This window comes from Cyclopterus lumpus, chromosome 6, assembly GCF_009769545.1.
Source record: "Cyclopterus lumpus isolate fCycLum1 chromosome 6, fCycLum1.pri, whole genome shotgun sequence".
NCBI classification, from domain to species: Eukaryota; Metazoa; Chordata; class Actinopteri; order Perciformes; family Cyclopteridae; genus Cyclopterus; species Cyclopterus lumpus.
In genome coordinates, this window is record NC_046971.1 from 5,284,180 (window position 1) to 5,305,799 (window position 21,620).

Here is a 21,620-nt window from a genome sequence, read left to right on the forward strand (position 1 = left end):
ATCCTTAAAAGGTTATATTCTATTTCGACTGGTTTGTTGTTCATGGGGTCCCCTGCTATGTTCACCTCTATTCTATTGAGATTTCACTGTACAGTTTTTGTAAAAAATTAAAGGCAAAGTGTATATGTCTTCAACCATCACGACGGCATTGAAACATGGAGCTCCTCTGTTGTGCTGGGTCAGCTGGTACCTGGTGTGAGGGAGCCCTCTGCAGTCCAGACTGTAATGGAGTCAGTGAGCGTCCTCTGCCAAGTAAAGATGAAATACATCAAATACAAGTAGAAAGCTGAGAAGATACTTTTTTTAGGCGGTGGTGGAAGAGGTTCCAGATCTTTTACTTAAAGCAAAAGCAGCAACCGTTGTGGAAAGTATACGTATACTTTACTCAAGTACTGTACAGTTTTGAGGTTCTTGTACTTTAGCGGAGTACATTTTACTGAGTTATTAATCACCACATTTAACAAACAAAACCTTCATATATATATGTATATATATATATACATATATATATATACATATATATGTATATACACAAAACCTTCATATATATATATATATATACATATATATGTATATACACACATCTATGTATATATACATAGATTTATATATATACATATATATACATGTATATATACACATATATATGTGTATATACACACATATATATATACATGTATATTATATACACACATATATACATGTATATTATATGCAGACAGTAGTTTCAAAGAGAGGTATATTTGAGTACTTCTTCTACCACTGAGTAGTATTACTAGAGTAGAAAGAAATACTCTGTTACAGGTAAAAGTCCTGCTTGACTAAAAGAACAAAAATATTAGCGTCAAAATATATTTAAAGTACTGAAGATAAAACTACTCATGATGCAGAACGTCCCATTTCTCAATCAGTATGTTATTTAACTACAATAATGGTGTTAATGTGTGTATCACTTGGATGTTGCAAAGGTGGAGGATCATTTAATCATTATGTACTCTTATGTATTTAGTAATATAATCTAAATCTGCAAAGTAAAATAAGATTTTAGATACTTGTATAATATGTGGCACTGACTGAGTACATTTACTGTATTTGGTAACTTTGGAGTTACTTCCCAGATCTGGTCATTGTGGCCAAAAAGTGTCTTGTATCTCTAAATGGGTTCCTACTTTTTGAAGAAATCTGTACAAAATAAAGATTAAAGTTGTATTAACTAGGTACATACCTGAGCAAACAGCACCTCTAGTGGCCACAACAAGAACTATTATAAAGCGTGTGTATGGTTGAAGGAGAGATGAAGAGTAGTTTGAGGGTTCTCGGTGCATAATCACTTTTTAAACACTAAACACCCACATAACCAGAATAAATAAATCACTATATCTGGACCACTGGATTGACAAATAGATATTTTTCTCGACTTACTAAACGATGACGCTCACCTTCTCTGATCTAAATCTTTCCAAACATGTACAAATAATATGAAAAGGGTAATAAATGCCGTTCCTAATGGAATCCGAGAGCTCATGATGTCACTAAGAGGCAAGTTACAGTTTTATATATATAAAAAACAATCAATTTCAGCAAAACAAAAATGATTCAAGGGGAGATTTGTTTTTCTAATACTTAATTGGGCTTGCTTTATATAAATTGATTATACCCCAACAAAGATATAAATTCAAGAAAGTTAAAAATTGTGAGTAGTACCTATCCCACCAACAAATTAATCAAGATTTGTAGTCTTCCCGTATGTGTGTGTGTGTATATATATATATTATCATTACCCATCGTCTTATGATGCTGTTTACTTCTACAATAAAGTGTAAAGAATAAAAAAACAACAAACCTCTAAAACAGACACATTTTCTTCCCGTCAAAACACACGTGAATATTTAAATTATTCTCACAGCAACGAGCAAAGCTGTGAGAAATTAGTTTTAATGAACTTCACGCCGGAATTTAACAAAAAATTGAAACCTTTATTTCAGATCTTTCATTATTTCTTTTTTTACAAAAAAACAACAACAAACAGTGAAGTGCACCCTTGGAATGCTCGTTGGTAAATGGACCCAGAGTGTCGTCATGATGGTGCTTTTCAAATGGCAGCCGCTGACCCACAAGCCCTTTCACCGGGACCACAGGGCTAAAACAAGGTGGCCTGTACCATCCCCCCCTCCCCCCCTCAGTCCTGTTCTCCTTGGTCTCCCCCCCCAAACAGCACTCCCACTACTCCTTCGGCACCGCGAATGGCTTCTCCACCTCGATTACACCGCAATCGTGGATCATGACGTCTTTAAGAGGCTTATCGCGTCCATCAGTCTTTGTGGCTTCGATCTTCTCCACCACATCCTGAGAAGATGAGATAATAAAAAATAAAAAAAAGGGGGAAGTCATCAGAATCGTTTGTCGCCTTTAAGATCTCATTTAAAAAAAAGAAAAGTGAATTGTAATGTCCGCTTTATCCAAAATAAAAAAAAAAAGATATAAAAAACTAGACTAAACCTCAGGCAACCACACAGTATTCTTGTCGAAGATGTTTTTTAAAAATATTATTCAAGCTTTTCATACAGATTAGAAAAAAAAGTGTACTTCAGAAAAAGTAGCAGAACAAATGTAAGAATACTCCATTAAAAGTACTCCATTTAAAATATTACAAAAGCAGACTGGTTAATTTCATCCATCCATCCATTTTCAATACCGCTTATCCTTATTAGGGTCGCGGGGGCGCTGGAGCCTATCCCAGCTGACATAGGGCGAAGGCAGGGGACACCCTGGACAGGCCGCCAGTCCATCGAGGGCACATACAACCATTCACTCTCACATTCACACCTACGGGCAATTTAGAGATCAATTAACCTGCAGCATGTCTTTGGACTGTGGGAGGAAGCCGGAGAGCCCGGAGAGAACCCACGCTGCCACTATTGGAGTTTAAACTTTAGGAATAAAAGTATAGTCTGAATATTAAAAAAAAAGTATCAAAATGGTAATTTAAGCCAACAAGTCTGCTTTATAGTCAGTGTGTTTTCATCTGAAATTCAACCTGCTATTTGAACATTTCAAAAACACACAAATTGGTAAAAAAAAAAAGAAAAAAAAAAAAAAGACACCAGCGGTTTGGATTGGCCAGACACTCACCATCCCCTCCAGAATTTTCCCAAAGACGACGTGTTTGCCGTCGAGCCACGGCGTCTTAATGGTGGTGATGAAGAACTGGGAGCCGTTGGTGTCTTTGCCGGCGTTCGCCATGCTGAGCCAGCCAGGAGCGTAGTGCTTCAGCTTGAAGTTCTCGTCGGGGAAACGGTCTCCGTAGATGCTCTTGCCTTGATTTAAAAAAATAAAATTATATATATATATATATATATATATATATATATATATATATATATATATATATATATATATATATATATATATATATATACACACACACATACATTTTAATTCACGTCAACTAGTTGATGATGGTTTCCAGAAACAATCCCTCCCTGTAGCGACCTTTGCATCGCACTTGGATGACTTTTGATTGCAGCCAAATGTTTTATCTTTCACTTTATCCGATGACCTTTTCTTATTGATGGGACACCAGTCATCCTGAATGGAGAAGCGTCTGCCAAATGTCACATGTGCTCAAGAGAGCAAAATGGCAGCGTGACAATTGTGAAATACCCGTTGGCACAAAGTTATAGGTAACCGTTTGTGCTCATTAAAAAAAACACAAGGTGTGTCGTGATGTTTCTAAATAGAATAAATCTTCAACTATTGAAATATGTGTAACAATAACCCAACACTACACTTATCATGTGCAATATGTGTCATATTATTACTTAAAACTGTATAATTTAAAACTGTATCCCAAACTGTACATATTACCACCTTTCTTGTAAATAGTACCACCTTTATGTATACACTGCCACCTTCTGTATAGTGTTTTTTTTAATATTTTTCTTAGTGTTATTTCTAAACTGTTGACTCTGAGAGCCCTTCACAAGATTTCCAATGTGTCTGGACTACAAATGGCAAATAAAACCATGAAACTTGAATGCATTAAAAGCATAAACACGCAGGAGATTGTAGCAGGTGAATTGCATAAAAACAAACAAAAGAACCCGGGTGTGAAACAACCCACTAAATGTTCAGGTGAGCATTGGTGAAAGTCACCAACGCGTCGGTTCTTGCACAGACAAATCTTTCCCATGACACAAAGGCCGTCTCACCTCCAGTGCCGTCTCCTTTGGTGAAGTCTCCACCCTGAATCATGAAGTCCTTGATGACTCGGTGGAATTTGCTGCCCTTGTAACCGAATCCTTTCTGTTTTGTCAGAACAAAACAAAACATGAAAAATTGAGAAAACAAAAAAAAAAAAGGTGGCGAGAACAGCTGCCAGTGTTTGAGGTGAATGATTCATTCAAAGTCTGTTTTTTTTAGGATGAATAAAAGAAAACTGAGCACAAATCGGGATGTTCTCACCTCTCCCGTCGCCAGAGCGATGAAGTTGTCGGCTGTTTTGGGAACGGTTTTCCCAAACACCCCGATGACGATTCTCCCAACCTCTTCATCTCCAACTTTCATGTCAAAGAAAACCTGAAAAAAAAGGATGATGGAAAAACCTTTATATTTATACCGTTAGTTATTCAAAAAACAAAAAAAAAAAGGGATGATGATCATAATGATAATACATCTTGTAGGCAGACATTGAGTGGCAGTGATACACACATGATATTACAATTAACAGTTGAAATGATAGATAGGTACAAGACTGTTTTACTAATGACTCATATCTTAGTCTTAATGTTGAGGTCAATCACTCCATCACTATCTACTCAATCACTCTATACGGTTTCATTACATATTCCTTTGTTAGATTTTTCACAATACACTATTGTGGCGCAAGGATGTTTTTATTATTATTATTATTTTTAAATAGACGTGCATATATAAAATAGATATTTGAATGAATAATTGAGAGTGTTGCGTTGAGGAACAAAGAACCCGTATGTCATCCGTTGACCAGTCCACAGCTTCCGGGTAACTGTAGACGTGGACGAACCCCCCTCCCTCCCCCCGAAACACAACGGGGCCAGACACAATAACACCCCACTGAGCCGGCAGCCCGAACGGACGGAACCTTCGGCAGCTCAAGTCTGAAGCTGTAGGCGAAGCTTAAATTGATGTAGGGCACTGAAAACGTTAAATTACCGACGGTTTACGACGAACTGACGTAAAGTAGCTCGGACTAACGTAAACTGGCTGTAACTAACGTCAGCGAGCTCTGACTACCGTAAACGTGCTTGAAGTAACGTAAACTAGCTTGACTCAGATTAGCCAGGAGCAAAAGGTTTGCCTAAATCAATTCAAACCGGGATTTATGCACTAATTATGCCTACAAATGTCTTCAATTAATGCACTAACGTAAACTATAACCCCTCCACCCCCCCCCGCGCCGGTTGACGAGCCTATTAATCCCGGTTTTACAGGGAGATGTTGGTGTGGACGTGGCCTCTCAGTGCGTTAGCATAAACTTCATGGGAGGGAGACGGTTTTGATTTTTTTTTTTTTCCTGCACGATCAACTAGCAGGCAAAGCTAGCAGGTCGAGTTAACGCACAACCTACCTTCGCAGTCACTTTGGGGCCTTTCTTCTTCTCGTCAGCGGCGGAGCCATTTGGGAAAGCGAGAAAAATCAGGGATCCCACAATGAGAGTAACGGCCACAAGGAACTTCATCCTTCTCTCGCAGAGTCTCACCATCAACAAGAACAATGAACAACCGGTGACGGCCCGTCGGTCCTGCTAGCTTTATATACGAGCCGGGGGAAGGAGCGTGGTATCCGGGGTGTGGACTTGCCGCGGCGGCCGCTCCAGGCTGCTGGGGCCTCCACGACGCGCGCGCACAGACGCACGGGGCTCTGATTGGTTCACGTAAGGGAACGTGCTTGGCCAATCGGGTGCGGCCGCGTGAACATCCAGCATTCCTCAGCGCAATGTAAAGGACACACACAAACACACGAATAAATATTTGTACTTCACACTCGAGTGTTTCCTTTTCCAGACACTACTAAATATTTGCAAATAAGACATATGAAGAGTTTGACTTGTTTTGTGTGTGTGTGTATATTAACTTTGTACTCTAAAGGTTTCCTTACTTAGGTAACAATTCCAATAAATAACCATTTCTTGTGACAGTGTGGTATTTGTGCTTTTTCTTTATCTATATATTTCCCTCACCACAAATTCATAATATGAAAAAAGTAAGGGTTGTTCGGGAGCAGTTATTTTATTCGTTGAAACGAGTATATATCTATTCCTTTCATTTACAAATAAGAGTTGCTTATTAAAGAATGAATGAGAAAGCAAACGTTATCACTGTATGTGTGTAAACTGAAGACAACACCTGCAGGAGTGAGGCCGTGCTGTCGATCTGCACAGGCTGGAGTGGAGGGACAAGTGTGGATTGTGGGTGCTCCTGCGCTGTACAGGGTGGGTGGGGTGAGGGCTGGGGGACACAGCGCTGTAGGCCGGAGGCACTGGAGCCATCTGCCTCTGGAGGAGCTGCAGGATCACATTGATGTCTGCCGTCATACGAGTCTCCAGCCATGGCAGGATAAAGAAAGACGTCAGCGATTCCTTTTCACAATCAGAAAACACGCAACTTTAAATGTCTGTTGATGTTTTAATGGTGGCTGGAACGCGCCGTCATCTTTTTTATCAGTCCTCTCATCTGTTTTTTTTTTTCAAAAACGTCCAGTAGGTTCTACATCTCTACAGCGTCTCGCTCTCACTCAAATATGGCAAATATGAGGACAGGCCGGTTTACAGGAAGCACAGACATGGCTGACTTTACAGAGAATATTTAGTCTCACCGTTGACCCTTTTCTTATCTTTATTTGTCTTTCCCCTCCCCCACATTAACACCATGCTGGAAAGGGAGATGCCTCCAGAAACACAAATGTGACGTAAAAGTAAATGATGGATATTGCCAGGGGGGTATAGCTCAGTGGTAGAGCATTTGACTGCAGATCAAGAGGTCCCCGGTTCAAATCCGGATGCCCCCTCTTTATTTTCAGTCTCAAATCCATAAACATGACACCACCTCACCTGTTTAACTGGGACAGCAGCAGCTCCAGTCTGGACTCCAGCTCACTGGGCCGATGCATTCATTACTCCACGATCTCTTACATTACAAAGAGTCATTTGCTCTTAATTATATATACATATATATATATATAAAATATCTATTTTTATTTTCTCCTTTAACATTAAATAACATACTATAGTTGCAGCCACTTAAAAAACATCTTTGACAAAAATGCATGTATTATCTTTCCATGCAAAACAATATTCACTTTTCTAAAAACCTTTTTTTTCAAATGTTACCAATCTCATCAAAGGGCATTTACTTTTGTCATCACTTTATTAAAAAAGAGAAACCCAGATTTTCAACAATATATTTGGCAATATGTTACAGAAAAAGAAAGACGTGTCGGAAATTTATGGCCGAGTAAACCTTATTACCACGGCATGCATTCACAAGGTTTGTGTTGTTGTTGTTGTTGTTGTTGTTCCACAGCAACACACAAGGACGTTTGTGTGTCTGCCATCCCGCAGTAACGCACCGTGTGTGCGGCGGGTGCTCTGTGTGTAACCCTCGCTGTCATGTCTGCTCAGGTCCAGCTGGTGGGTCTGGAAGAGGAGAGCTCGGAGTTCTTGTGCAGGAACACTTCGACCACCCTTACCCCACGACCAAGATCATGTGGATCCCGGACACCAAGGGGGTGTACCCGGACCTGCTGGCCACCAGCGGGGACTACCTGCGCATTTGGAGGGTAGGGTGGATCTATTGTTTACGTAAGCTAATCAAGTTCCATGGAAAAAGTCCAAATGAACAAAAACTCCATACTTGTATATATTTATTTAAGTATAAGCCCATATAACATCGAACATGCATCAGTGAACCACTTTCATAACTGTCTGGCCATGTGGACTATAATAGTTTATGAGTGCACTTCCAAAAGACCTCTGTATCTGTCAATTGTGAATCCTCCTCAGCTGTTTATGCGGTGGGGGTGTTTGTGAATGGCTCACATCGACGTGGACAAAGCGGTTGTTTTGAGAAGTGTCCTCTTTAGGATTTGTCGCGCAGGTCGGCGAAACAGCAACGCGCCTCGAATGTTTGCTGAACAACAACAACAACTCTTGACTTCTGTGCTCCCCTCACGTCCTTTGACTGGAACGAAGTCGATGCCAATCTGCTGGGTAAGGAATCCACGCTACGATAAATAGTTGGCGGGATATCGATTTGGTCTTTGTGGCTCTTTCATTAGGAAAAGTGAAGATGTCGGTCCGTCCTGCAGGTACTTCGAGCTTTGACACCACCTGCACCATCTGGGGGTTGGAGACCGGCCGGGTGTTGGATATAATAATAATAATAATAAGGCCTCTACTCTCCGTACATATTTTAATGACAAACTTACAAGTGAATGAAATATAGGTCGACAGTTAAAAATGAAGACACAAACTATCAAATGAGTGAAGTTGAATAGATTGTACTTGCAAAATAGAAAGAAGGGTTCGGAGTTAAGGTTACATTCACCTTTGCAGGCACACCTGTTACTTTGTGCTAGTGCAAAGAATTCATTCCGCTCAACAAAACGCCAAACGCCGCTTTGTTGCGTGTTCGCATTAAGACTCCATTATTGCATGCCTTCAGTGGCCATGTGAGGTATACAAAACACATTGTTCTGACAACTACGTACTTTATATCTAAACATGACTCCGGGCGTTCCCAAGTAAGCTCCGAAAAAATAAAATAAAAACAATGAACAAACCCACGACGACGCAAAAAGTACATAAAAAAAAAGGAAGCTTTTTCCAGCAAGTGCGTTACTTTGGCCAGCTTTTAAGAGTTTCCAGCCAATCGCTTTACATAGTCACATTTTATAAGTGAGCGAAAGCGACAACTGAAAAGGAAGTACAATTGAACAGTAAACAAAGAAACATGTACAGTCACCCAGATATCATATGACATTTTTTACCTCAAAAACTTGTACGTTAATTACCCCGAGTGTAAACTCTGCTTTACTGCATAAAGAAGGATCCCCTTCAAAACCAGGTTTGCATTTATCTAGAATTTCATTATTTGACCCAAAAAAAAAAAAAAAAACTATTATACGGACACTGCGTCAGGGATTTAGAAGCAACAGAGATTACAAGTTTAAACATCTTTATATAGTGAGAGTGCTTAGGCCAAAAGTACTTTTATCCTCTCGGGACAAATAACAAAAATGTCAAGTATAAGTATATCTAGTGAACAGTTTTTACTCGTAAAGATCTTGAGCCTTCAAGTGATCTCTCTAGTGACTATTTGACGTGAATGCACCAAAAAAAAAAAGAAGTGGAAGAGACACAGAACATCAAAAACACCACTTAGATTCTACAATATAGAAAGACGCTCATCGGTTTGCAGTCAAACAGAATCGTTTGTGTGTGTGTGTGTGAATCTATGTGTCTCTCTGTATGACGTAGCGCTCAGATTTGAAGTTTGGTTGGCTCTGAAATATGAATGAAATATTATAACATTTTTAATTCCTTCCGTTTTCTCAAGGCACAGCATACTTAAGATATGCAGGTCTAAGTAAATTAGGTTGAGCCAAACGAAACTCTTTGGAGTTTGTGAAGATGGCTTTGAGCTGCGGCCGTTGCATAGAGTCGGGCCGCCTCGCGGCTCGCTCGCGCCCACTCCCGTCAAACATCTGCCTCGGCTTCGGTGTCTGCTGGAGGACTCGAGGAGGGAGAACAGAGGAGGTGCCCGAGCCGGCTGGATGAGTCCTCAGGCAGGATCTAAAAACTATAGCCGTCGCTTCACGTTCTTAAACTCAGTCGGAGCTTCGGGGGAAGGAAGACACAGAAACTGGTTCACTCGATCTGCTGGGCCTTTAACTCCGAGTAAACCAGTCCCTCCGCTGAGATGGCATCCCCGAGTCCGACTGTCCGGAGAGGCTCTTTGCAAACCAGCACGACTGTCAGGTGGAAGGTGACGTTTCCTCGGCGCCACACGGTGACGGGCTGCGCGGGGTTCAGCGACAGCTTCTCTCGGGGCTCGCCGTGCGAACTGTGAAACTCCAGCGGGGCCTTGAGCTCCACTTTTCCGGCGTCGACGAACTGGAGGCCGCACGCCTGACTGCTGGCCACCCGCGCTCCGGCCATCACCGCCGCCGCCTGGTTCCCCCAGTATCCGTCCACCGTGGCCAGGATGTGGTAGGCCAGCGTGTGGAAGTGGATGCGGGTCAGGTCCGCTTCGGACGACGGCTCGCTGCGGCCGTGCTGCTCCAGGACCCAGAGGAGGATGTCGCTGACTCGGCCCACGTCCGGGATGCCTTTCCAGGCATCCAGGTCGGCGTGAGGCCCGTCGCCAGCCTGAGAGAGGAAGAGCAGCTCCTGCTCGTTCAGCCCAATGGAGCTGACGATGGGTATAACCTGCTAACAGGGAAACAGAGCAAACACTTTATGTACATAGACGGAACCCGTTTTTTGGGGGGGGGGGGGGGATTTGAGGTTCACCGCATGGAGGACTCTTTTAGGCGCGACATGTTTTTCGCACATGTACCTCCTGCATGATGCTGCTCATGTACTCTTTGTCCGTCATGCTCGCCAGCTCCAAGTGGATGGGAATGTCTTGACGAATGTCAGATATGGCTAACACGGCCTGCGAAGAGAAAGCAAGTAAAAGATGTTAGATAAGCTACACCAGAATATTATATTACTTGAGTTATTGACATGTGACCATGCACATTCCTCACTCATGGGCGACACACTACATGCAACATGAACCTCTAGCTTTGTGCCGCGAATAAGCCACGTCATGCAACATTACGTGTACACTATGCTTCAAGGATATTGAATTGTTCTGGATCAAAGAATCACCTCAAATAAAAAACAAGAATCACATTTTTTTTTACTGTGAAACAATAGTTTTAGTCGTGTTTTATTATCATAGTTTAAATGAATAAATGTTTTCGGTAATTTCAGTCAGTCGACATCAATAAATCCCAAAAAAATTTTAACTGCAAAGCTGGAAACAAATAACACATCAAGTACAATATGATGTGCCATTAATGGGGCCAAACCATGCAAAACCCCGGCTTTGTCGATCCTAACAAACAGACTTCCAGCCACTGACCTCTTTGAGGCGCTCCTCCCACAGCTCTTTGCCCTGACCCTCCATCATGTGGAGGCCCGACAGGACGACCAGGTCGGGCTCGAACTCGTCTAGGCTCGCCACGAACGTCTCCAGGGAGCTCATCTCCCCGTTGGTCACGTCGTGGGAGAAGATGAAGCGGTTGGCCTGAGGGGCCCGAGTTGAACCCCACTGTTCGCCTAGAAAACGGTGGAAGAACCAAATGCAACTGCTGCATTGAAAAAAGAAAAAAAAACACATCTTAACGGAGCGAAGGAAAGTGCAACAGATCCCGTAGGAGCTGCAGCTTGCTCGTGTCGTTACCGGCTTTATACTCCAGGATGAGGTGAAATTCGTCCGTCTCCTGCAGAGATTCTGGGGGAACGACGATCTGCTCATCCAGCATCTCGTGAAGTTTAGGACCAACTGGCCCACATAACAACACCTGGGGTATAAAACAGTCATTTAAAAAAGGACCGGATCTCTGAATTACAGTGTTAAAACATGTTTTCTCATTTATTTGTATTCCTTTAGTCCAACTTTCCAAGTGAAGCACCTAAAGCACGATTTAATTACATGAAATAGATTTTTACTGACCTGCTTTATTTAAATTGGGGTTCTTTGAGTATAAGAGTGTACAACAAAACCATAAGCATGCTGCTGTACCATTATATCAGGGTAGGTGGCGAGCTTCTGTCCAATGAGAGCGGCGTTCCCCCCTACATACAGCTGGAAGAAGACACAAGTGAAGTTTACCGGGAGGAAGATTTATTATTATTATTATTTTTGAACAAGGGCGTTTGGGGAGTTAGGTGGCCTTGCCTTCGCACCGGGGTATTCTGCTGCTGAGCGCGCGATCCTCTGAAAGGCCTCGGGGTCGCTGAAGAAGCGCTCGGCTGCGGCCCCGCGCTCCATGTAATGGATGAAGGCCTCCTTCAAGTCCTCTTTGGAGTGCAGCACTTCGTGGTCCAGGCCGGTGCCGGGATCCACCGCCATGGCCTGCAGCAGTCCCACTCCTGAGACCACCACGTCCACGCAGGCGTTCACCCTTAAAATGAGTGCAGAGAAAGACCTGATCAGACTGAGTTGGCAACATTTAAGAAATGAGCAGCTGTTAGAGAGGCCGAGAATAAAGCTGGTCTGGTGTCAGCGGGTTTTGGTACAGATACAGACGAATCATTTAAAATGTAAACAGGTCAACTTGTTTTAAGGACACGGTGAAATAAATAAAAAACACATATATTATACAAGTTATTATCTTGCGATAAGCATCAATTATCTCTTGGAATCTGTCAAATATTATCTTTAAAATATAATGATGAGTGTTTTAAATAAAATATCTTCCTCTACTTCTTCTTTCTGGCTCTTTTATCTTATAAAACCACTTAAAGATAAAGAGGTTTTTATTGTCATTGTTGTTATACAACAAAAATGTCGATCTTGGGCGTCGTAACAGCTGACAGAGGAGTCTAAAAGGATCAAAGGTGTCTAAAAGGACCTAAAAGGATAAAGGGTGTGTGTGTTTGCATGTCAGGTCGCAAAAATAACATTATTAACGTTTCCCTCATCCTCCCTCGTTCTGTATTGTTGGACTTCCCTTCATCAATATTTGTAGAGGACCACTCTATTGGAACAACCCAATTGCATCACTACGATCAAGCTGCATTCACAAAGCCACGCCCACTTTTGGAGGCAATCAAATCCCTCTTTTAATGAACGTTTTGTTTTAACTTCTTGGAGAATAAACTTCAGGTGATCCCCCACCCTCTCTCTACTTCTCTATTGGTTGAGACAATCTGTCCATCCCTCCAGTAGACAGTCCATCAGGTCCAGCCAATCATCCCCTTCCCCTTTGATCCAGTGGGTTGGCTATTCGAAAGCATCCTAAAAGGCTTTAGGACCGAGCCACCTGCACTGGGACTGACTCCCGACAACATATTCCTTCACACAGAGACAACTACCGCCTCTCGACATGCCGCCGCGTGCAGGAGATCGACTTCAGGCACCAGAAAGATAGGCAGCTATATTCAGCTCACCCTACTGCCACTTTGCTCCACCGGTGGGTCGGCAGAGTGATCAGAGTCTCCCAGGCAGCGGCGATCACCTGCTCCAGGCTGTGCTGACTCTGAGGTGACGACTGAAAGTCTGGCAGGCCGATGTACTGCAGAATCTGCTCCGGCAGGTCCGGGTTGCCATGGTAGAAGTAGCCGACGGCCAACGCCAGCAGGGCCGCTGCTGAAGCCTGCCTCCACATGATGCTCCCCACACACACACACACACACACACACACTCCTGCAGCGAGGAGGGAAATCTGTTTATAATCTATGTTAGTCTTTAAATGACAGCGTGCTTACGACAATTAACTTTGACAATAGAAATGTATAGAATGATAACTCGATGACATGTTTTCCATGTGACTGAGCTAGAAATCAATAAAACTGGAAAAAGATTGCCCTCAAAGATGGGTAAATTTTTTTCACCTGTATTTTTTTTTTTTTTTACTTTTGTCGTATCAAATATCGTTAGTTTTCAAGATGTGGCATCGAAGTTAGAAAAGTCTAGTATTGTTAACACACACACACACACACACACACACACACACTTCCGGTGCAACTACGCCAGCGTGTACTTTATGGCACAGAATGCAGGTTACTGCTAACGTGCACACGCGCGCGCGCGCGCACACAAACACAATGCTCGAGCTAATATGCTAGCAGCGGCACACGGCGTGAATCTTTAAGCTTCAGTTCATTACAGCTAATCTGACAGTTTAGCAGGCGATCTGATGTCAGAGTCGAGCCTGTAACGTCAGCTTGTTGACATTTCAAGCAGCTCCTCGGCTGTTATAGCACCACGTACCGATAATACTGTGCGGGCTCCGAGTTCAGTTAGTCAGGAAGAGAGTCCTGCTTCCTGGTGAGGTGCTCCAACAGCACTCAGTGTGCCGAGTGCCGCCGCTGGAGTGAGAAATAGCTGGAGAAGTCGCAGTCGGTACATTGGAGGCGCGGAATGATTAGGAGTGACCGCTACTTCCGGTTACCGCTCTTGCGCATGCGCCGCCACTAGAGGGCTACGTTCCATATTGGCTAGTGTGAAGAACACGACCAGGGGGGGAGAGAGGTGTGTTCAGGGAAAAACCGGCATAACGAGATGGTGCAGAACCAGAATCAGTCGTTTATTTATTAAGTACGTTGCACATTTGACTAGGTGAAAGGTGCATAACAATAATACACATCGAGACATAATTTAAAAGATAAATATGGGACACAAACAATAACAGTACTTTAAACATACATATATTATAATATATACTTTGTATATTATTATGGCAAGTGTTTTTTTAACAAAGGCAATATGAGCAAGTGTGTTGATAATTATTATTGACCAACACATTTGTCTCAAGATGTGTGGTTATTGATATTACACTGTTGTGTTTGTTTGGTGACATCTTTGCACTATTGTTTTGTCAGTTAATTTAATATTATTCAATTGTTCTATATATTGTGCATTTTAATATGTAATATTGCTTTGCTTGTATATATATATATATATATATATATATATATATATATATATATATATATATATATATATATATATATATATATATATATATATATATAAATGCTGCTGTAGCGAAAAAATAATAATATAAAAGTATAATAAAGTATCTATCTATCTATATATATATATATATATATATATATATATATATATATATATATATATATATATAAAAATAAAAGCATCACCTCCAGCTCAGAATGCATCTTGTTGGATTATTTATTATAATTTCAATATAAACAACATGATACAAAAGTACATTTAACCCCAAAATTTTAATATAACACGGCCAAAAAAAAGCAACAAAAAAAAGCTGACTGTTTGACGAACACTTATGTACAAATTAGTTCCAGCCTCAAACTCAAATGACTACAAATATATGAATGAAAGAAACTTCTATACTCAAGTCCGAATCAACTGTGAATAAAATTGACCAGAAATATTTTTAAAAGTAACTTTCTGCTGCCTGGATTTCACGTAATTTTCTACACTGCTCCTTTATTTTAAACCTAAAGTAAGCACAAGTAGTAAAATATGAATGAAAAGACAAGTTTTACCGTGGACACGTAACATTGCCTCGCTTTCATTCAATATTTACTAAAGTTTCAAGACTCATTTTGGTATTTCAGGCACTTTACGTATCTTCCTTGCTGGCTTTGTGTATTTGGCCATGTTGCATATATTCTATATTTCAGAACAATAAATCCCATGTCCAACTGGGATTTCAGGCCTCTATGGAAGCGGCGGCGTCGGGCTCGGTGAGGACGGGAGCGGTGAAGCTGACCCGGACGTCCCGGGTGTAAAAACCCTGAAGAACCCCGTCCACAACGACATCTGGGAGCTCTGCAGGAGAAGACGAGAGCTCGGGGGTTATTAGTTTTAATCCTCGGAAGCTACGGAGTCGAGAGCCGTTAGTGTGCGTCACTCCTACCTGAGGTGCAGTCGGAGACATAGGGATCGTGAAAGAATCCCAACACTCGCTGATTTGGTAACGGATAACTGAGGAAACAGAAGCAATATTAACACATCGTGTGTATACCAACTGTCATCCTTATTGTTACACACACACACACACACACACACACGTGTGTCATGTTCACATTCTGGTTACGTTAATCGATATAAAAAGGTGTTAAAGTTTTTTTTTTTTCCTTATCCGATGTGAGGTCCTGGGACAGAGGATGTCGTATGTGTACAGATTGTACAAGATAAACTGAATTTAATTGAATTAAAAACATCTTATGACACAATACGAGCTGTGATTCTGCGACCGCTTTCCAGCCGAGCAGCATGTCGGTCACCGGGGCTAAATAAGGTCCTCCCTCACAGGATTCCTCCCACGCCCCCTCTCGTCGACACAGTACACACACAAACACCAGTAGAGAGCTCACCTGTAATCCTGACTGTCCAACTCATCAAGGGATCTAAAATAAATAAATAAAACTGAATTATTACAGATTTCCTGACTGCTCCACGACTCTGGGAGAAATGTGCCAAAAGTTGTTTTATTTTTCCGGGTTGGCCCACAAATCCAAAAACAGAGGACCTAAATGAAGGAGCACGTCCAGTGTCTTTGGGTCAGGACTGAAGGACTTACTCCTGTCTCTGGGTCAGAGGAGTCTGGGCTGAAGGACTTACTCCTCTCTGGGTCAGAGGAGTCTGGACTGAAGGACTTACTCCTCTCTGGGTCAGAGGAGTCTGGACTGAAGGACTTACTCTTGTCTCTGAGTTAGAGGAGTCTGGACTGAAGGACTTACTCTTGTCTCTGGGTCAGAGGAGTCTGGACTGAAGGACTTACTCCCTTCTCTGGGTCAGAGGAGTCTGGGCTGAAGGACTTACTCCTCTCTGGGTCAGAGGAGTCTGGACTGAAGGACTTACTCTTGTCTCTGGGTCAGAGGAGTCTGGACTGAAGGACTTACTCTTGTCTCTGGGTCAGAGGAGTCTGGACTGAAGGACTTACTCCCTTCTCTGGGTCAGAGGAGTCTGGGCTGAAGGACTTACTCCTCTCTGGGTCAGAGGAGTCTGGACTGAAGGACTTACTCCCTTCTCTGGGTCAGAGGAGTCTGGACTGAAGGACTTACTCTTGTCTCTGGGTCAGAGGAGTCTGGACTGAAGGACTTACTCCCTTCTCTGGGTCAGAGGAGTCTGGGCTGAAGGACTTACTCCTCTCTGGGTCAGAGGAGTCTGGACTGAAGGACTTACTCTTGTCTCTGAGTTAGAGGAGTCTGGACTGAAGGACTTACTCCCTTCTCTGGGTCAGAGGAGTCTGGGCTGAAGGACTTACTCCTCTCTGGGTCAGAGGAGTCTGGACTGAAGGACTTACTCTTGTCTCTGAGTTAGAGGAGTCTGGACTGAAGGACTTACTCCCTTCTCTGGGTCAGAGGAGTCTGGACTGAAGGACTTACTCTTGTCTCTGGGTCAGAGGAGTCTGGACTGAAGGACTTACTCCTGTCTCTGGGTCAGAGGAGTCTGGACTGAAGGACTTACTCCTGTCTCTGAGTTAGAGGAGTCTGGACTGAAGGACTTACTCCTGTCTCTGGGTAAGAGGAGTCTGGACTGAAGGACTTACTAACGTCGCTGAGTTAGGAGTCTGGACTGAAGGACTTACTCCCGTCTCTGGGTCAGGGGTCTGGACTGAAGGACTTACTCCCGTCTCTGGGTCAGGGGTCTGGACTGAAAGACTTACTCCTGTCTAGGTCAGAGGAGTCTGGACTGAAGGACTTACTCCATGCTGCTGATCTTGGTGTGAAAGTGCTTCACGTGGAGGAAGTCCAGCAGCACCTGGGGCACGTCTTCATTCTGGTAGATGATGTCCTGCAGAGACGGAACAATCCGGACTTGTGAGTAAAGACGACTCCTCGACTCCTGAACTCAGATCAAATCTTCTTAAAGCATTTTAAGCATCTTTCACTTTTTTTCTTGATTTTACCTTCTGGTATTTATTTGTTTCTTGTTTTATATTTTTATCTCCTTCTTTTACTTTTCTTATTCTTGTAAAGCACTTTTTAAACTAAAAATATTAATAGTTTTTTAAACGTCTGGCTTTCATGTAGTGTTTTATAAGTTTATTATTGCTTATGAAGTTTGATTTTATACAGTTTTAGTATTTATACATATTTAAATTTGTCTAATTTTACAATGATCCATTTATTCAGAGTTGTATTTTATTTTTGTTATTTTCCTCGACTTAATTCGATGTGCATTAGTCTCTTCATCTTCTGCATTTAATTTGTTTGAAAGACGCTATATAAATAAAAACGTATAGTTTTGACCTACCGTGTTGAAAAGTGCTATATAAATGAGGTTTAGTCTATCGCGTAGTGAGGTCAAAACCCCCCTGTTAGAGACTCCTGCCTTGCCAAATGGCACTGCGGCATCACAGGGCGGAAAGCCAGAAGGCCTCACGGTGGCTCCACGTTACCTGGACGTAGTCCTCCAGCTCCTGGCTCCTCTGCTCCTGAGGTTTGGTCCTCAGGTGGGGGTTCCTTTTGCTCGGGAAATCTGGAGTGTGGATGATCTTCCTGAGCTGCGGGGCGGCGACAAGATGGCGACAGAGTCAACGCGATGACACGCGACAACTAAACCGTCGTTTCTGACCACGAGATTCACGTCTCACGGCCGCTTTCACACTATTCCAATGAATGGGAGTCGATAATGTGCCGAAAAAAAATTAATGACAAAAAAAAGGCAAAGAAAGAAGAACATGGCCAACAAACATGGATGCAAACTGTGCACAATTTTAAATATTACAAAAAGGATCTTTTATTCTGTTTTTGTGCTATAACTCACATATTTTTACTGTACATCTTCTTTAATACAATTGTACCTTTACATACTTTGCAGTATTTTATCGTGTAATGATATATATATTTTAAATATACATGTCATTCTCTGCGTGTGCAGTCCTTTACCGTATGATGACAATAACGCTTATGAGTTATCAGGAATGGGAATTCACTGAAGAATCTGGGTAGAGACATTTGGACTGCATTAATAAAAACACAATTGTTGTTTTAAACCCATAAATTATTTATCCATCTGCAACTATATTAATATAGTAATGATGATTATCTAAATATTATGTAAAAGTATCAATTTCACGACCGATAAAGTAAAAAAGGTGAAACTTTCCTTAAAAAAGGAGAATACAATTCAATTCAAAAGCACCTCAATGCATATTATAAAAAAAGCATCAAAGTGAAGCTTCCTTGTGATTAAAAAAAAAACAAGTTATACGTCAATTTATGTGAAGTTACAAATGAGTGAAACGGCTCATAATGTGCAGCGCTTCCATTCAGGAAACTATTCAATAACACCGGATTTATTGAGGCCTTGAAGCGACTTACCTTTCTGTGGAGAGTCTGGAATTCACTGTTTCTCCGGAGCACATAATGTTTCCTCCCGTGAAACAAGACTTCCACTCTGAAGAGCTGCAAACAAGAGACGGAAGGATTTAAATCATTTAATCTGAATTTAATTTGATGTCACGTTGGACATTTAAAGTGCCTATAAAACAATAGTAATTTAACATCTTTGTCATCCGCAACATTTAAAACGTCAACGCCATAATTCTTTGAATGCTCGATATTTTTTTTTATCTTTCTATAATTTGTTCTTTGTTCTCATTTTTAAATGTTTGAATAGAGATTTTAATCTCAGGGACAATCTCTCCTGGTTAATTACAAATAAAATAAATGCAACTTCAACTAATGTGCGTATACTTGAAATAAAAACCTACACATTTGTAGTAAAAACTCAAGAAAAAAAAAGTCTATTTAATTAAAAAAATAAATAAATTGGAGGACTTGATGTCTTAAGATTCTTACAATAGTTTTAAACTATTTTAGCATATTATTCCCGGAGGAATTTGCATCAAAATGCAACGACATCGTTTCTCCACCAGGAGGTGCAGAGCTTCATTTCTATTCAATCTCAGACTGAGACGATAAAACCAAATAGAGGTCAGAGGTCATTCCCACGGTCAGTGTCGATTTTTATATGTTATTAGTTTAAAGTTGTGAATGAAACTTACTGCGATTCATAACTATGTGACAGTTCTCTGGAAGTCACACTGCAGTATTTAACATTTTAATTGTTTAATTAAACAAAGTAGCGTCACGGGGAACTTCAGTAAAACCAACAGAGCCATGAAACTGAGAAACGGAGGCCTTAATGGGTCTTTACACAGGATACACCACACTGTGTGTGTGTGTGTATACACACACAGGGATGTACACCAATGTTTTACAGCTTTCTGCACTAGTCACTGCAGGTGAATAAACTGTATGAAATTAAATATATATTTTAGTCCTTAAACTATCGAGTACAAATACTTTTGTATCTTTTAATGTACATTTTGTTGATAATACTTTTTTATGTTAAGTTATGTAACACTTTACATTATGCAGGAGTTTTTACTTGTGATTAATTAACTGCTGTATTGTTACTTTTACTTAAAGAATACTTCTTCCACCCTCCATGGAGCACACGCTTGGGTCATGCGTGTAAAACACAAATTACAATACTTTTCAGCGGTAGAAAGTATTGTTCTTAACAGTTTGGTAGTTCTTGTACTTCACTATATTTTTATACTTTTTGACAGCTAAAGTTCTTAGTTTAAGATTTTACACACGAAACAAATGACGTAATAAAATATTAATGAAATGGTGAAGATTTGTTTCGATAATCCGAATCGGCAAAGTAACTTAAATTAAAAAAAATAGTAGAATATAACAGTACATTTACCTCTGAATTGTGGTGAAGTATCAGAAAAGTACCTACAAACTATACTTAAGTACTCGACTGTGTATCCTTCTAACTTCCATGGCTTAATTTTTTTAAATTATATTTACTTATTTCAAAGCAAAAATTATAATGCAAAGACTCCATTGACATTCCCATAGTTTTAATGAGAAAAAAAATCCTGATCTCCCCGTTCGCTCCTCCTCCACCTGCGGGTTACCTGGCTCACCTTTTACACCACGCGGCGGGGGAGAACAACAAGAAAAACAACAAGAAAACAGCAAAAAAACAACCAGAAAACAACCAGTAAACAACCAGAGGGCACGCAGGAGCAAACACGCCGAGTGAGTGAACCTGATCCCCGCGGCGTCCTCACCTTCCTGGACTTCCCCGACTCGTCCACCTCGCGCTCCATCGAGGGGATCGATACTTCGATCATCGGGTAATCTTCCTGCCAAACCATCGGATCGGACTTGATCAGCTTTTCACGCAGCTGAACGGGGACTTCACGCGCACCTTTTTTCTTCTTCTTCTCCTCTCTCTCTCCGCGTTCAGGAACTGAAAAACAAACAAACAACCCAGCCAGGATCCGCGTGCGCGTCCGTGCGCGTCCGTGCGCGTCGGTTGTCGGTCTCTTCCGGTGCGCTACCTACACACTAATTGGACGAACACGACCACAGGGCGCGTTCAGGGACCGTTAAAGGTGCAGTCCCAACATTTAGGAAACACACGCCCAGACCGCTGCTGCTGAGGGAAACGTAAAGTCAGCAGTTTGGTGCACCTGTCCGACACAACAACAACAACAACAACAACAACAACAACAACAACGGACTGGCGTTTGTGGTCTGGAGCTTTCTAGTGCGAGGTTCAGTGGGTTCTAGCAATGTGCCTATATGGATAATTTTAATTTCATTCATTTTAATTTTCTTTGTTCTTCTACTAACTATTGTCCTTTAATTCAGATTAATAATACAACAGCTTATAACCAAATTAATGGTGGTTATAAGAGGTTAAGAGGACTTAATTGGATGTTGAGGAACGAGCATACAAAGTAGTTTAATCAACATGTGTAGTTTTACTTTTGGCACTAAAGGTATATTTTTCTATTGATATTTTGACACGTAAAAATCAGAATTTGCAAAGTAA

At 41.5% G+C, this 21,620-nt stretch overlaps 3 protein-coding genes and 1 non-coding gene across 8 annotated transcripts; 1 reads left to right on the plus strand and 3 right to left on the minus strand.

The window, feature by feature from the left end:
* Window positions 1-1,955: 1,955 nt before the first annotated feature.
* On the minus strand, window positions 1,956-5,902 carry ppib (peptidylprolyl isomerase B (cyclophilin B)). Its single transcript, XM_034534683.1, has 5 exons — window positions 5,609-5,902; window positions 4,465-4,578; window positions 4,212-4,305; window positions 3,133-3,317; window positions 1,956-2,346 (listed from the first exon to the last, which is right to left on the minus strand). The coding sequence occupies exons 1-5, from the start codon at window positions 5,741-5,743 to the stop codon at window positions 2,224-2,226; spliced, it is 651 nt and encodes a 216-aa protein (XP_034390574.1). The 5' UTR covers window positions 5,744-5,902; the 3' UTR covers window positions 1,956-2,223.
* A 1,073-nt stretch (window positions 5,903-6,975) lies between these two features.
* On the plus strand, window positions 6,976-7,047 carry trnac-gca. Its single transcript has one exon. It is a non-coding gene; the product is annotated as a tRNA-Cys (tRNA).
* Window positions 7,048-8,436: 1,389 nt separating this feature from the next.
* On the minus strand, window positions 8,437-14,223 carry adpgk (ADP-dependent glucokinase). 5 transcript variants are annotated; one of them, XM_034534678.1, is made up of 8 exons: window positions 14,028-14,223; window positions 13,205-13,460; window positions 11,991-12,216; window positions 11,835-11,897; window positions 11,493-11,613; window positions 11,172-11,368; window positions 10,599-10,697; window positions 8,437-10,471 (listed from the first exon to the last, which is right to left on the minus strand). In XM_034534678.1, the coding sequence occupies exons 2-8, from the start codon at window positions 13,420-13,422 to the stop codon at window positions 9,908-9,910; spliced, it is 1,488 nt and encodes a 495-aa protein (XP_034390569.1). In that variant the 5' UTR covers window positions 13,423-13,460; window positions 14,028-14,223; the 3' UTR covers window positions 8,437-9,907. The 5 variants fall into 5 exon arrangements, with proteins under 5 accessions (XP_034390569.1, XP_034390572.1, XP_034390571.1 ...); XM_034534681.1 differs by having other exon boundaries at window positions 8,437-10,468; window positions 14,028-14,221; XM_034534680.1 differs by having other exon boundaries at window positions 13,205-13,479; window positions 14,028-14,199.
* A 714-nt stretch (window positions 14,224-14,937) lies between these two features.
* On the minus strand, window positions 14,938-21,344 carry snx22 (sorting nexin 22). Its single transcript, XM_034535822.1, has 7 exons — window positions 20,851-21,344; window positions 19,079-19,162; window positions 18,154-18,258; window positions 17,458-17,546; window positions 16,124-16,156; window positions 15,664-15,731; window positions 14,938-15,575 (listed from the first exon to the last, which is right to left on the minus strand). The coding sequence occupies exons 1-7, from the start codon at window positions 20,935-20,937 to the stop codon at window positions 15,457-15,459; spliced, it is 585 nt and encodes a 194-aa protein (XP_034391713.1). The 5' UTR covers window positions 20,938-21,344; the 3' UTR covers window positions 14,938-15,456.
* Window positions 21,345-21,620: the final 276 nt, after the last annotated feature.